The 15,647-nt window shown below is 38.2% G+C and overlaps 1 protein-coding gene across 11 annotated transcripts in view; it reads right to left on the bottom strand.

Annotated features, from left to right (window-relative positions):
- CEP350 (centrosomal protein 350) overlaps positions 1-15,647 on the bottom strand; it is an 82,082-nt gene that overhangs the window by 19,270 nt on the left and 47,165 nt on the right. For 9 of the 11 annotated variants that reach the window (XM_075038538.1, XM_075038539.1, XM_075038545.1 and 6 more), the window contains exons 25-31: positions 15,267-15,354; positions 14,736-14,882; positions 13,779-13,936; positions 10,057-10,179; positions 6,153-6,352; positions 4,332-4,543; positions 2,947-3,091 (exon numbers count right to left, since the gene is read on the bottom strand). In XM_075038538.1, coding sequence (XP_074894639.1) covers positions 2,947-3,091; positions 4,332-4,543; positions 6,153-6,352; positions 10,057-10,179; positions 13,779-13,936; positions 14,736-14,882; positions 15,267-15,354 — 1,073 coding nt within the window. The remainder of the gene's footprint in view (positions 1-2,946; positions 3,092-4,331; positions 4,544-6,152; positions 6,353-10,056; positions 10,180-13,778; positions 13,937-14,735; positions 14,883-15,266; positions 15,355-15,647) is intronic. The other 2 variants (XM_075038547.1, XM_075038546.1) reach the window with 1 other exon arrangement.

Genomic DNA, 15,647 nt, shown 5'->3' on the forward strand with positions numbered 1-15,647 from the left:
ATTTTTTTTTCTGACATTTAAAAATATAACAACTCAAAGATGCATACCAAAAATACATATCTGAAAAATTTGTTTACAATCACAATATACAGTTTCAAGCTACAGGGTACACTTCATTGATGAGAATTTCATTTGGAACAGTGGACTCCAAAAAAGTTTAGGTTTCTGGTCCATTTAGCTTTTCTGCCACCTAGACTAAATACATCTATGAAATGGAGAGCTGACTGGTCAACAGTTGGAAGGAAAGTCAATTTGAACAATACAGAGATTTTCACTGTTGTCAGGCCTCAGGATGACAATTTATTTGGGGTGAATGAGGGTAGTGTTGAGCTTACATGTGGTGGACTACTCGATAATAGTTTATACAAAGCTACTTGGCATATCTTTGCTCCAAGTTCAATTTTACAGATTCTCCTATGATGCCATTACTGACTGTAGCTATTTTCCACCTGAACAATATTTTTCTTAATCATTATCCTGAGTAATTTTAATAAGATCTCCTCCATTCCCCTCCATCCCCAGAAATCCCTGCAACCTGGTCTTCCAGTCCTTCTGATGATGTTCTACCTCTTTTCTGTTGGGACACTGTCCCCAGATACTTAGATACATTCTCTGCATGATAATCCCATTCTACCAGTAACTCTGCTACTTTCATTATTCCTGCTCTAACAATCTCTTAGTCTCTCGGACTTCTCAGATTTTATAGAGATACTGTCTCAGTGTCTCTCTTACTTATTCTTTTCCACCCACCTGATTATGTCCACTTGTTTCTTGTTTTAAATGTATACCAACATAGTTCAAAACAAGATCCTTGTCCCAGATTGGTCTACCACAATTAAGTATCAAAAATTCTTCAAAATATTTATCTGACATAGTCTTAGTGGAGCTCCTCCCTGCAGCTGATGTCCCCCTTCCACTTCTATAGCAGCAGCTGCAGCTCCTAAGAGAAGGATCTTGGCTGGTATGCTTTTCTAATGCTCAGTATCACCTATAATGTTCTCCTGTACCAAAAGGCTTGGATGGTCATAAACGCCAATCACTTTACTGAACATCCTAGATAGTAAGTCATCAGTATTATTTGGTCAGCTAGCAGGAACTGCTGGACACTTTGCTAATCAATCTCATTTCTCAAGACAGCAAACCACCATAATGATTTCATCATCAATAAGTCAGTAATACAGTCAAACTACTGTATTCTTTTTCCATTAACAACTGTTGTTAACCATTTAGAGAATTTAAAAAAACAACCAACCAAGCACAAAAAGGATGGAATCTCACTTGCTAATCAGGAGTACTTTATGATGCCACTGTAATTAACAACTCCTCCCGAACAGTAAGTGACCACTAAGTAATTATAGCTTTTCTTGATCAACTCATAAGGGAAAGATCTTCATACGCTTTCATCTTTGATGATCTTGCCTACACATGCATGAGACTGACATAGCAATGACTTCATTACTACTCAGCAGCTTGGAAGATTTGTCTCTCTACAATGGAATGATTTATTGTGTAAACAGCACCATCCTGGTTGGCTTCCCACCTCTTATACCTTTCTTCAGCATTTGAAATCAAAGGTTGCAAATACTTTATTTTACAGAAGTTTATTTTCATGATCACTGTTGCCTGCTCTGCTTTTCATAATGGCTTCCTTATGTGGTTGCTCAGTCAGAACTTGAAAATAACTTTATCAAGTTGCTGAATGCTTCACTGTGTTGCAAGCTGCTCTCCAGACAGAATCCCAATACAAATTACACAGTACAAATACCTAGGTGTTACGTATTCATTTCTCTATCCAGCAGGAGAACAGCTGCCCCAAAATTACTGTGTTTCTATTGTACTTACATACATATTAACCAAAAAAACCCAACACAAAATACTGTTAAGCTTGCTACATCAAGCTCCACAAAGACTGGATATGTACGCACGCCAGTAAGTTATCCATCTATCACAAACAACAGCCTGTACATACAACAGAACCACCTAATTCTTCTTCCACTAAGGACTTACTGATCATTTAGGGAATTAAAAAAAAACAAGCAGAAAAATGCTCTCTCATTTGCTAATAAGTATTTTATGATGCTATATCAATAGCGCTACAGAATGCATGACGTTTTAGAGACTAAAAGCACAGAAAGGTTCAAAACAGACTTCACAGCTTAACAGAGCTGATGATTGTGACCCACTGAATGGTGGCTCAGGAAGTCCTTCAATCCACATGACTAACAGACTGCAAGAGCACAGCAGGGAAAGGACCGCGCTGTACCAGTTCACTTCTAATATTCTCTCCCTCGGAATTTACTGGTAGCCAGCTTGGATACTGGATAAAAGACCTGTGATAAAAGGTCCATACAGTAGATCTTAAGTTTTATAGCTCAAAATACAATCTTAGGCCCTATTTTACTGCACACAGTTCAAACTCTCCTCCAAAAATAAAAACATACATCCTGAAGCATCCATTCAATCTGCACATGCCAGTGCAGATCCAATGGGCTCACTCATACTGCCATGATAACAGAGCTATACTGCTTCTGGAGCCAGGTTGTGTTCAGAAGGAGGATGATCATGTTTGTATGCTGCTGAAGCATATTCTGCTTTCTTATAACATGAGGGGTGGAGCAGTGTCACCTGTTAAAAGCACAGCTAACCTTGGTATTTTTAAATTCTAGGACCACCTTAACTATTGACTCTCAACTTCATAGCTGTTTGCAGGAGCCTGTGTTGCTTTCTAGAAGAAGAGATAATATATAGACAGTCTTACATTAAGAAGTTCTTAAGCTGAAGTGATCAAATTACATCATGGGAAAATACTCCCACAAAACCCCAAATCTTGGCAATTTCCTGGAAATTCTGTCCGCCTCCCCACATCTATGTCTGCATTTCAAGTTCACTTGTTAAAAGCAAGAGCTTTGAAAAAGCAATTTAAACCCAAACACATATTACACTTACCTGACTGTGTCATAGATAAAGACTCATCAGACCAGTTGTGAGGTATCTGATGAGACTTCACAGGTGAACGTAGCTGTCCTCCAGTTCTATGGCTGCCTTTGCTGGAATCTTGCTTTGATACAGATATGCTGCTTTTGGGAGGAGACTATGGGAGAAGAAAAGGACAAGTAATTGCTTGTAAACCTCAGTTTGAAAGTAGGAGATCATTGTCATCAGGAGCTAGTTACAAGGAAAGAACGGCATGACTAGAGAACATCTCATAAGCACTGGTACCTATCCAGCTATCTTAAGAAGAATTTAATCTTACTTTGCTAGACAATAAAATAAAAATACCAAGAGCAGCAATAACTGACAGCTTACTTTGAGTTTAGATTTCAGTAAACCTGCTTAGACTACTCTATTACTACCTAAGTGAACTGACATGGTTCTGACTCACAGGTGTTCAATACAGTTTATGTAATCTTATTTGAAACAACCATGACAATAGGAACTCCTAAAAAATATACTGGTGAAACTGAAATGACCATTTCACGTAAGGGGTGCAAGATGCCATTCTAGATCAGTGAAATGACAGAGCACTACTTCTCTGCAGCGAGGCAAAAAATTCTAAGAGCAAACATTCTTCCAAAATGCTCTTACTGCTGCAACATTATACCACAAACCTTTCACACACCTTGAACATAACCTCTAGCACATATTAGACATTTTACCTCACCATCTTCTCAGCAAACTTTTTCCAATAAAGTATTTGTAACAAGTCTAGATGAGCAGTTCCTTTACACCACAGACACTGCATTTTCTGTCCCACTGAGCACAGAGCAAAGTTATCAGGATGAAACTTATCAAAATTATCAACCAAGTAGAAATAACAGTTGGAATAGAACACTAAGGCAGAATTAGCTAGCAAGCAGACATAATCTGAAACCCAAAGGATTGTGCATGACATTACAGCTCTGCTTCTTCATCCTATAGCTATACTTTGGGATACATTACTTGCAAGCAAAGCAAAGCGGAAAACAGAGCATAGTTTCCATGGCCTCCAAGAATTTATACAATGGTAACAAGCTAGCCTATGGCTAATTCACACCGGTAAACTGGGTCAATGTTCCACCATTTAATACTGCATACCTATGTGACGTACGCAAAACATTTTGCAAGACTAGCCACTAGTTTAAAAATACCTAAACTCTGTGCTGAAGCAATTTTTCCTCAAGACTTCAAAGAACATATCTGATCACAATGTTTATTGACAGTAACGTAAAATGGTATTGCAAACACAGGACAGTTTAATCTTTGCTTTGACAACTGGGACAGCTATACTTACTAATTCTCTGATATCCTTTTACAGTGTAAAAATATATATATAGCATAAAAAGCTCACTCACAAGCCTGCCAGGTGAGGTAGAGGACTTGAACTCTTCAGAATAAACCATTTCTTCATTAGTTGTACTCTGATCTGGGCTTTCTGGCTGTCCATGGCCCACAGTCTCTGATGGGACAGATTCAGCAGCTGGACTGCCAAGATCTTCTGGGATAGAGCTTTCACTGTTCAGATGAGAGCAAGAAGGCACTGGAGACTCTTCTTCACTAGCCGTTTCTGAGATCAAATAATGACAGAAAAAAACAAATCACCTAAGAACTTGCACTAACTTATATGCCTTTAGAGATACTGCTGCCTGCATATAAAGTAGTAACTGCTACCAATACATGTCAAATTAGTGTTATTTCACTCACCTAGACACTGAGGGTGGAATATTAAGCAAGAACAAGCATGTTTAACAGAGAACTATGATTTAAGACTGTCAAACATTCTTAGTGATTGCTGAATGTCTACAACAAAGGGGTTTTCAGGATATTCTAACATTTTCCAGACAACACACTCTGAAAAGATTATTAGGGAAACCTGTCCTTCCAGTTGACCATACACCAGCAAGAGTCTCTATTAGTCTGAAGAAGTCATGGAGGAGCATATAATTGGCAAGCTAGATCTTGAATTTAGAATTGATTGCTTCCTCTACAGTAGTTGCAGAAAACATTTTAATGTTATGATTTCATCATGAGTCTCTCAACTGGCAACAAGTAAAATAATAAGTTGGGTTTTCAATATTCCTGTTTACTAAATTCCACAGGAGTCACAGCATTACTGAAGCAGCCATGGAGAACTATTCAATATTTGAGCAAAGGCTGGGGAGAGGAACTTATGAAGCAGGGCCGTGCTCCAACGCTTACTATTAGATACAATTAATAGAAAGCAACTGTATTTTCTCAACTGTTGATGAGAATTCAACATTCATGCAGAATTTTTGTTCATTGGAACTGACTCATACGCGTATCATCTTTAAAAATGTCTTACAATGCCTAAAATCCACATGACTGTTTTCAGTAACAAGTGTAATAGGGCGTAATTCTGAATTCCCTTTGCACGCTCAAAGGACATGCTGCCTGCTTTCAGCAAAGTGGGAAAAAAAGGAAAATTGATTACTTCTAGAACAGTCTCTGAAGTTTCATTATTTACTCCCACTGCAATCCAGTTCTCTGTGCTTCATGCTGAAAGTATGGTCAAGTATGGTCCACTTAAGACAGAACAGCAAAGCTGTAGCTCCCAACATCTGGGAACTTATTTTTCCTCACAACAGCATCATTTATACTAATTATATCCTAGCACACTTTAGCACCGTTGCAGATTTCAAACAATTATACTGCATTAACAGCAGAGGGAAGGAAAAAATGCTTTCAATTTTTTGAAGACACAGACAAGGGGAAAGCAGCCCCTGATAAGAGCCATCCTCACCCACAGTAATAAGGCTAACAGGATACACACTCAAACAGCACTACAGGGGAAAATGGTTTTAATGGAGTGAGTTCAGAAGACGATCAGCAAAAGATCATGCAGTACTTTTGTTTTGAAAGACAGAAATATAGTTTAAATTGTACGTAGAAATGTCTGATGGGCCTATGCTGCACTGTTCATTTGAGAAGATACACAGCAAAGGAGGAATACACATTTAACTAAGGTGTAAAACAGGGCTAAAAGAGCAAGGCAACAGAAGGCAGTAAAGAGTGCAGAAATCGAGATTCTAAGAGCATCCAGAGAAGAACCACCACCACCAAAACATCAAAAAAGGAAGAAAGTGCAAACCTAAGCAACTGTGTCAAATTATGCTTTACTCTTGCCATTTGCATCACTTCCCCCCTCTTCCTATTACCTTTGGGCTCAGTTCTCTGATCCCCTAAGTCTTTCTTGGCTATTTTGGTTTTGAGCAGCTCTTTGTCCCAGGCAGCTAGAGCCTGCTTTTCTATCCGCCTTATTTCTGCTTCCTCTGCATCCAGACGGCGTTTCCACTCCAACAATTCTTCAGCATGTTGTCGACGCTGCATCAGCTTCTGTTCCCGCTTAGTTAGGAACCTGACAGACAGAGCAGAAGACAATGGGAAAACAGCCAACCACACTCAAAGGTCCCAATACCCAGATGCTCTATTGCCAAAACTCCCAGAATTATAGCTGTTCAAATCGTTTTCTAGGATAATATCCACTCTAACTACTATGTCCTAGAATTCTGATGTGCTGCTGAAAAAAACCACAAGTAGATGAGAGGTTTTTTTTCTTTGCAGTAAGTAAAGTCTACAACATACTGTAAACATGCTGCTTACATTTTAAAGATCTTTAAAATCATTAAAAGTGCTACTAACTATTCACTAAAATGAACAGGATAAGTTCCCAATTTCAGGACATGAAAAGCACCTGTGGTATTAAACTGGAACCCTCAAGAAAGCAGTGGCTGTTTGAAAAATGAACCTTTCTTTTTGCTAATCCCAATGACAGAAAAATTGTAACTCCAGTTGCCCCACTGTTCTTTCCAAACACATAATTATAAGAGAAGGTGATTCTGTATTAATAGTTCTCCTGAATTACTGGAGCTTTTATCCTTCTTCCTTTAAGCATCATCTCTATGGATTGCCACACTTGGAATGTTAATTGTGAGCTGACAGCATCAAGAGAATAAGGATGCAAGACTGTTTTTTCCCAGCTACTAACATGTATTGCTGCTAGTTTAAGAACAGATAAAAAGTAAAGCTCATGCTGAAAATTAGCAGTATTTTTCTTTCTGACAATTATTTCTTAGGTGATCCATGAAACCTCAGAAATGAGGAAATTCTTATAGAACTTTGTAAGTATGAATAGGTTTGTGTGCATATACTAGTTCTCTTTACCAGCTCTCGAACAACAGCATCTCTGGTCTTATTTCTAAACGCTGAAGTAACCAAGACCATAGCATTTATCCTTCAAGACTGTAAATGGAAGCAAGTTCAATATCAATCACACACACTTCCTCTGACATGCCAAGTCTAGAGAAGAGTGTCTATCAATCCATTCATCTCCTACACTGAAATTTTTAAGATGTCATAGAAATCACTCTGTAGGAAATACATGGTTTGCCAGCTAGAGTGAGACTTTGTCATTGGTACAGAAGGTGTGGTGCCTAAAAACGCAGTCTTCAAAGACTTTGTGATATTTTGCTTTGCAAATGCCTTTATAATTTGTAATTTTCAAGCCATCCCAAACACTTTGCATCAAAGTTTTTAAGCTGCAATAAGATAATAACTTCATCTGTGCTTCTTAATCTCTTATGTTTCAAAAACCCCTTTTATTTACAGAGACTGGAATGACCGACTGGCTAATCTGCAGGTCTCGCCTACTAAGGGACATTTCTTGTTTGCTCACTTAGCATTTATTCTGTTCCCTGGAAAAGTGAGCTGGCAGCTGATCAGAAAGTTTAAGATTCAGGTAAGTCCTTCTCTAAGACAGATTCAGATAAGGTGGACAAGTTATGATGTGAAGATAGAAGTTTCAGAAGCCAGTAAGACATGCCCACAATCTTCTTTCCTACAGTCAGAACAAGAACGGGTGAAAAATAGAAGCACCTCAGAGTCTCTGGAACACCTGCCACCTTCAAGCTGACAGATTCCATGATTTTGTGCATTACTTTTTCACTTTCTATAGAAAAACATCAAACATCATCTACTCTTAGGCAAAACTGACAGATTAGTATCGCTAAGAAACTAGACTACCAACAGTAATTTCATTATAAACATGACATGGACAGTCACATTTATGTTGTGTCTTTCACCAGCACTATCAGATTTACCAACTCTTACTTTCACATACGCATCAGGTCCAATTAGTCTAGCAGATTATGTATTTGGAACTCATTATGGAGGTCATTATTGCAATGATAATTACAACTTTTTCTTCTTCCTTCATGCACTGTTTGATTTCATCAGAATGTATATGGATCTTCAGAGTTTACTGGATCTTGAGGGAGGCAAGCCCAGTCGAAATAAAACGCAAGAGAAAGGCTGAAATAAACGGATTCAAAAGAACAGGACTCCTTAAAAGCAGATGTCAAATGAATTAACCCAGAAGACCACAACAGGAGGAGAATTAACTAACTGACCATGAAACTAGTCACCACACAAAGACTACTTAATAAGAAAGATAAGTCAAAAGAAGTGATGGGAGACAAAGAGGGTTCCAACATTCAACCTATAGGAAGAGGAGGATTAAAGCAGCATGGCTAAAGATGCGGACCCTTTTATAACCCTGGGGTTTAAAAGGTCAGAGCCAGAAGGTAGCACACACACTGCCTTAATAGTTACTACTGTCTAGAGGGTTCCAGTTGCAACACCAAGGGTACACATTTATTCTCAAAAGCAGGGGCACCTTCACAGAAAAAAAAATGCAAAACCACATCTGGCATCTGTGAAGCTGGAAATCTGGGGGAGCAAAGAGAAAGCAGCAGCACTCAGATTACACCAGCATGATTTCAAAGTCTAATTATTTCTCTGGTGTTAACATCACACATTTTATCCATGCATTCCACGTATTAACCTGGAAGCATTATCCTTCTGCTCTAACCTGTACTTGTACATTTATATCCAAGGTATACTGACTTTAAGTCCAAACTAGAGAGTTTCAGCAGCTATTCTGAAGTAGTGATCAGACAGTGGGAGCAAAATGAACTGTCTGTCTGCCACTCAGAACACAGTAGGAATAAGAGATTAGAATCATAGAATGGTTTGGGTTGGAAGGGACCTTAAAGATCACCTAGACCAACCCCCCCACCATGGGCTGGGACACCTTGTACTAGATCAGGTTGTTCAAAGCCCCATCCAGCCTGACCTTGAACACTTTCAGGGATGGGGCATCCACAACTTGTCTGGGCAACCTGTTCCGGTCCCTCACCACCCTCATCGTAAAAAATTTCTTCTCTATGTTTGATCTAGATCTACCACCTCTTAGTCTAAAATTGTTACCCCTTGTCCTATCACTACAGGCCCTGGTAAAAAGTCTCTCCATTTTTCTCATAAGCCCACTTTATATATTGAAAAGCCACAATAAAGTGTCCCCAGAGCCTTCTCTTCTCCAGGCTGAACAACCCCAATTCTCTCAAGCCTTTCTTCGTAGGAAAGGTGTTCCATCCCTCTGATCATTTTTGTGGCCCTCCTCTGGACCTGCTCCAACAGGTCCATGTCTTTCTCATACTTCGGACCCCAGAACTGGATGCAGTACTCCAGATGGGAGTCTCGTGAGAGCAGAGGGGGAGCATCACCTCCCTCGACCTGCTGGCCACGCTTCTTTTTATGCAGCCCAGGATACAGTTGGCTTTCTGGGCTGCGAGCGCACATTGCCAGCTCATACCCAATTTTCTTCTCCACCAGCATCCCCAAGTCCTTCTCTGCAGGGCTGCTCTCAATCCATTCATCCCTCAGTCTATATTGATACCGGGGATTGCCCTGACCCAGGTGCAGGACCTTGTGCTTGGCCTTGTTAACCTTCATGAGGTTCACACTGGACCACTCCTCATGCCTGTCAAGGTCTCTCTGGATGGCGTCCCTTCCCTCTAGTGAATCAACCGCACCACTCAGCTTGGTGTTGTCTGCAAACTTGCTGAGGGTGCACCCAATCCCACTGTCTGTGTCATTAATAAAGGTCCAGAAACAGTGAGGGAAGTGTCAAAAACGTTCTCCAATGAAGAACATCTTGACTTTCTGGGACTGAACAGAGCATGCTCTATCAAAGAGTCTATCACTTGAGAAAGATACAGTTACCTGACCAATTGGTTGTAGATATACAGCTGGAATTTGGGGTGGAGGTTGGGAAAACAGACACTGAGAGAGGCCCAGTGGTGAGACGTAAAGACAGAGAAGAAGTAGTGAACAGGAGAGCAGTGTCTACAAAATAAGGAGGAAGAGTTTAAAACTAAGATAGCAAAAAAGGCAGAAAGAACGAGAAAAGGATAGCATCTAGCAAAGAACTTTAAAATTAATTGCATTTAACATTGTATAGTTATTAGTCAATACCTGAAGTAGAAAACTATACACTGTTATGCAGAAGGTAATAGAACACATACACTTATAACACTTTGTTTTTTGTTAATTAAAGGCAAGCTACTTTAACACTGCTATATTTTTCTTTAAATTTTGGAAGGAGTTTTATTACTTTGATGCAGACTTCCACATGCACCGGTTAAAACATCTCAACCTGATCTTTTTGCAACTCCTGCCATTCTAACTGTCAATGGAGTATATCATTAGCATTAAATAGCATGCTGGCTTTGTGATATGAACAACTTGCTAGTCTGAAACTTTAAACACATTTTCATTCGCCTGGCGAAACCTCAGTAAAATTATTTCTCCAAAGGTAAGCACCAGTGAAAGGGCAAAAATAAAAGAGATTAAATAATGTATTTCTAAAACATGAGCAATTCCAGGAAAAGTCTGAGATATACCTGTAATTCAACTTTTAGCTACTATTTTGGTTTTTTTGCAACAAAGTGCAGACTTGGTCTCAGAGTACCCATTGTATTGCCTCTTTCATTTGAAGTACTAACTGCAGAAAGATAATGCCTATTTTAAAAAAAGAATCTACATAAACTTATAGCTGTGCTTAAAATGGTATTTCCTAATGAATTACCATTTTAAGCTAATACCCAATGAATTATCATATTTATAGAAAAATACCATGCTACAATGCAAGCTAAGTAGCGTATTAAGGAAAAGCAAAAGAAAATGAGCATTTAATCAGTTCTTCTGTTGCACAGATTATCATTAAAGTTGCATATGCAAGGAAAGCGAGGGGAAAGTGGTTAATTCTCTTTGACAGAGCATGCTCCTGTTCACATGCAGGCTACACAGACTGATCAATTAAAAATTAAAACAGAACTATTCTTTCATTCCCTTTTAGCAGAAGAGAAATATTAAAGCTGCCTCATAAGTAAGGAAGCCAAAGGATTTCTGCCTTGCTATGGAGTTCAGCAAATCCAGCATAGCAGGCTTTCCCAAGTCCTTCCTCTAGCTCCTTTGTACTTTATTCATCATTCAGTTTCTTTCCTTTTGCCATATCTCACAACCTGATTGATTGCCTTCAAATGGCAGCTTCCTATCATTACAACCAAGTGTCTTACTCTGTTAATATTATTCTTATGTGTTTTACAAATAAAGACATTAAAAAAAAGATACCAAGTCAGCACTGTTTTTCAATCAATGAGCACTGTCACTATCAGAATACCTGCAAAAGGTATACAGTTAGGAAGATGGCGTTCTAAAGAATCATTTATGTTTACACAAAATACTTCCTTTGAAAATATATAGCAATGCAAGATAAAACCATAAAACCAAAAATACACAACCACACACAGCACATCCCACACCATTTCCACTTGTTTCTCCTAAAAGCAGTTGTTTCAGCTCAAATCCCACTATCCACCTTCTGAAAAGTATTCTCCAGGTGAGCAATATTTTGGACTGACAATTAAAATATCTTTAAAGGTAGAACATACTTCGTTACTACTACTATCCCTTGTAATAGTAAGATTAATTATTTATTAATATGTAATTCTTCTGTAATCATAAGCGTTGCTTAGAAATGAAGTCACTTTGAAAAAATAAGATTTCAAAAACAATACTGACAAAAACACTACTTGGTAAAAAAAGCATAGGAAGTCTTGAATTTAAAAGTGTGTTTGCCATTTCCTATAGTATCAATACAATCTCAAAATTCATAAGCTGTAACTTGGTTTTGTAACACTGTATCACCATTTGAAATTCTGTATGCTGAATCTTGGGTGAAAAAAATAAGACCCTCTTTTTAACAAACAAACAAAAAAGGACCAGAAGAAAAATCTTGTTTTCTTGAAACCCTAGAAGTCAACACAGCCTATAAAGCACATCCTTTTCAAGTCCCCATCTGAAGCCATTTACCAACCTCAAAACGTACTTCAAGGAAGAGCTTGCTGCTATAACGATGGAGTGGTTTTCACACGACTTAGAATGCCAAGAGTTTAATTTTGGAAATACGACACTTCAGAAACTTGAAATCATTTGTGATTTTGGCTGTTCAGTTTACCAAATCCTACCAGAAGACTCTGAATAAAATAGCAATCGTTTCAGGCTAGAACATGAAGACCGTGTAACTAGAACATGTTTTTTTGTTTTTTCCTACTTACACCAAATCCTCACTTACTACTTTGGGTTTCAATCATCATCATATACAAATACATGGAAGTGTGGGAAATGTGCTTCTCAAATGATTACAAGCAAATCGGGTGCTAAGGAGTCACAGACAGCTTGCCTTTACAAATGGCAGTGCTTGCTTTTTGATGTTTTATCCACCTGTGTTAGGAGTCTCAAGACATTGGACTAAAATATAGTGACCTACCTTGGTTATAAGTTAAAAAAAATTGTTTAAGCAAAGACTATTTCTTGAGGTAACTGGCAGAGGCCAGACTTTTAATGAATTAGTCTCAAATAAGAGTTTAAGGCTTCGAACTAATGGTAAATGCCGGTAAAGCATTTGGGATGTCTAGTGCAGACAAAGTAATTCCTACACTGAAAAGATGCAGAAACAATTTTTGATTCAAAACAATTTAACAGGTGAAACCAACAGATTCAGTCTTAGTTTTCAGACCCAGGAACTGCACATATACTTCATTATTTCCTCTGAAGACTAACAACGCTTTTCAACTTATTTCCAACCTGTGGACCATATAGGAGGAAAAGAAAGGTCTTATTAACTGCCAGTCACACACATACCACCTCCATTAAGAAAATACTTACAGAATTCACCCATAGCCGATTTTAATGCAATTAGAATTGAAATTCAACAGCTGGATAATAAGGTTGAAATCATGTGCCCAACAAGCTCAATGACTTTCTGTGAGCCAGATCTCAAACTCAGTTACTAGTTTTTGCATAAGACTATTGCTATTTATAACTTATGCTTCAATTCAAGATAAAAATTGGTACTGTAATTTCAGAGTCTCACTCCCTATATTTTTTCCCCTTTAAAAAAAAAAAAAAAAAAAAAAGAGATACACAAAATACAGGCACTACTTTGACCAACTGACTTCAGGAGTCTCATTGCAAGAGGAACTGTGACAAGATGTACCATCAAGCTGGAGCCCGTCTAAGTTCCTTGTACGTACAAACATCAAAATCTCTTTCACTGATGTGCTTTTACTGACTCTATCAAGTACAAAGAATATTAAACCCAATATTCTACAATAAAACGTTGACCACATGGTCTGTCACCTAGCAATGTTTGAATCTCAGTATTCATGCAAGAATTGTAGCCTTTAAAATACTATATGCAAAGATTAATAGTTCTATTAATGCTTCCAATCAGCTATTTTTCAGGCAACTCAGATCAAAGTGTATGTGATATCAATACCTCTAATTTTTCTGATGGCCGTTTTTAGAGCAGATACTGGCCAAAACAACTTGTTCTATTAAAATAGTAAACTTTTGTATAAGAAAAAAAATAAATTAGTTACTTTTCATCCATTCTGCTGCGCATTTTTTTAAGTTTCTGCATAATGCTACTAGTCTCACTGCTGGAGATTGAGATTGGGGAAGGGCTGCGTGTTTCTGCATCAGTTGGAAGTGGGCTAGAACCATTGCTCTGCTTGATATCATCCTCACTGTGAAGTTCCTGCAATTAAGTGTTTAAAAAAAAAAAATTAACATTGAAAGAGGGAAAAGTTATTCTACCATCTTTTAAAAAATGTTGTTAATTTAGGTTATTTCTCCAGAAAATACATCAAATACTACTTCAGATAAGCCTGTCCACCTGCAGATTTAACTTTATTTTCCAACCTCATTTTTATTTGACACACAGTTTCTAGTGCACCCTTTTTCTCCATAACTTAAGTTCTCCCCTAACTGTACCTAGAACAAAAAACCCACCGTAACTCAGTTACCCAGACAGGAAACCAATCCTTTTGACACTACTATTATTAAACTTGGGTGTCCTCAAAATTTTGTAAGGAGGCAGACAATTATCAAAACCCCATCTTGCTATCTCATAAAGCAGATGCAAGAAACTTAGTGTAATGACACTAACACACACACAAAGCAGCAAGTTTTGGTTTTAGTGCTTGCATTTAGTTCTTTGGGGTCTGACAAATAATCAAACAAAATCAGAGCCTGAGAGATCTAAGCATCAAAAACTGGTATTCCTAAAGTAATTAATTAAACTTCAGAATTAGCAAACACCACCTATTGTCCAGTTAAAACATTCTGTAACTTCTCCAAATGCATTTCCTTAAACAATACTTTAAAGAAATTAAACGTAAAATTGCTGAGATGAAGAGGATGAGACCATTTGAGGCAGACAAAACTTCCAAGCAATAGGTCCAATCTAGTAGCTTTCCATTCCTATAAACACTGAAGTCAAATACCAGCTGCACAGCCAAAGAGTGAAGACTCCAGCTTCTGTCCTGAACACTTACCAGCTTGTTTTCTCCTGCAGACTTTAGTTTTTCCTGCAGTTTCATTGTAGTCTGACGGATTCGTTCTATTTCTGCCTGCTGTTTAAGGATCAGCTGTCTCTCCTTCCGAGCAGCCTTGTTAGCCTCTTGAAGACGCTTAATTTCTGCCTTTTAAGTATAAAAGATTAAGCATAAGAACTGTGACAGCTCTCAAGAATACACTCTAAAGCTGCCATGGTGTCCTTGTTATGGGTTTAAAATTACTGCAATTACATAATGAAGTAACTAGCCTGAACTTCAGCAGCAAAGAACAGAAGATCAGTTAATACTTCTAAGTCTCAACCAGTGAGATTACTGATACAGAAGGACCCTTTAAAACAATGTGTTAAATACTACTGAAATGCAAATAAAACTTATTGGTAAGAAATACTGCTAGCTTCCTATCCAAAAGCCTGGTACGGAGTTTTCTCAATTCTTAGATTTTACAGTATCTGAAACATTTAATGGCTACACAGGGCTTTCAACAGCATTTTTCTAGAGGGCATCGATTACCTTTTCCTGCTGTAATCTCAGCAGCAGACCACGCTGCCTCTTTCGAATAGGAGGCATCTTATCATCCTCTCCCTTGTCTCGCAAATGCCTGCAAATAGGTTGGAAGAAAGGATTAAATAAGAAAAAAAGTGCACAACAATGAGCCTTTTACTCTTTAAAGTTTAAAAAAAAAGTTTACTTTTCCTAACCTGCAGAAGAGTAGTATATGCTTATACTTAATCACTGGCATGGTCTATAGTGGAATATTTTGAACTGTTTAGTCAGACATGTGCAGTTAAAAGGCCAGCGCAGATATGAGATCTTACATCAATGAGCAGAAGCTCTGCAGAGGTAGCGTGCTCACCATTTGAGAAAGACAAAAGGAAGGACACTTGGGTCACT

The sequence above is a fragment of the Buteo buteo genome, chromosome 10, assembly GCF_964188355.1.
Source record: "Buteo buteo chromosome 10, bButBut1.hap1.1, whole genome shotgun sequence".
In the NCBI taxonomy this organism is placed as follows: Eukaryota; Metazoa; Chordata; class Aves; order Accipitriformes; family Accipitridae; genus Buteo; species Buteo buteo.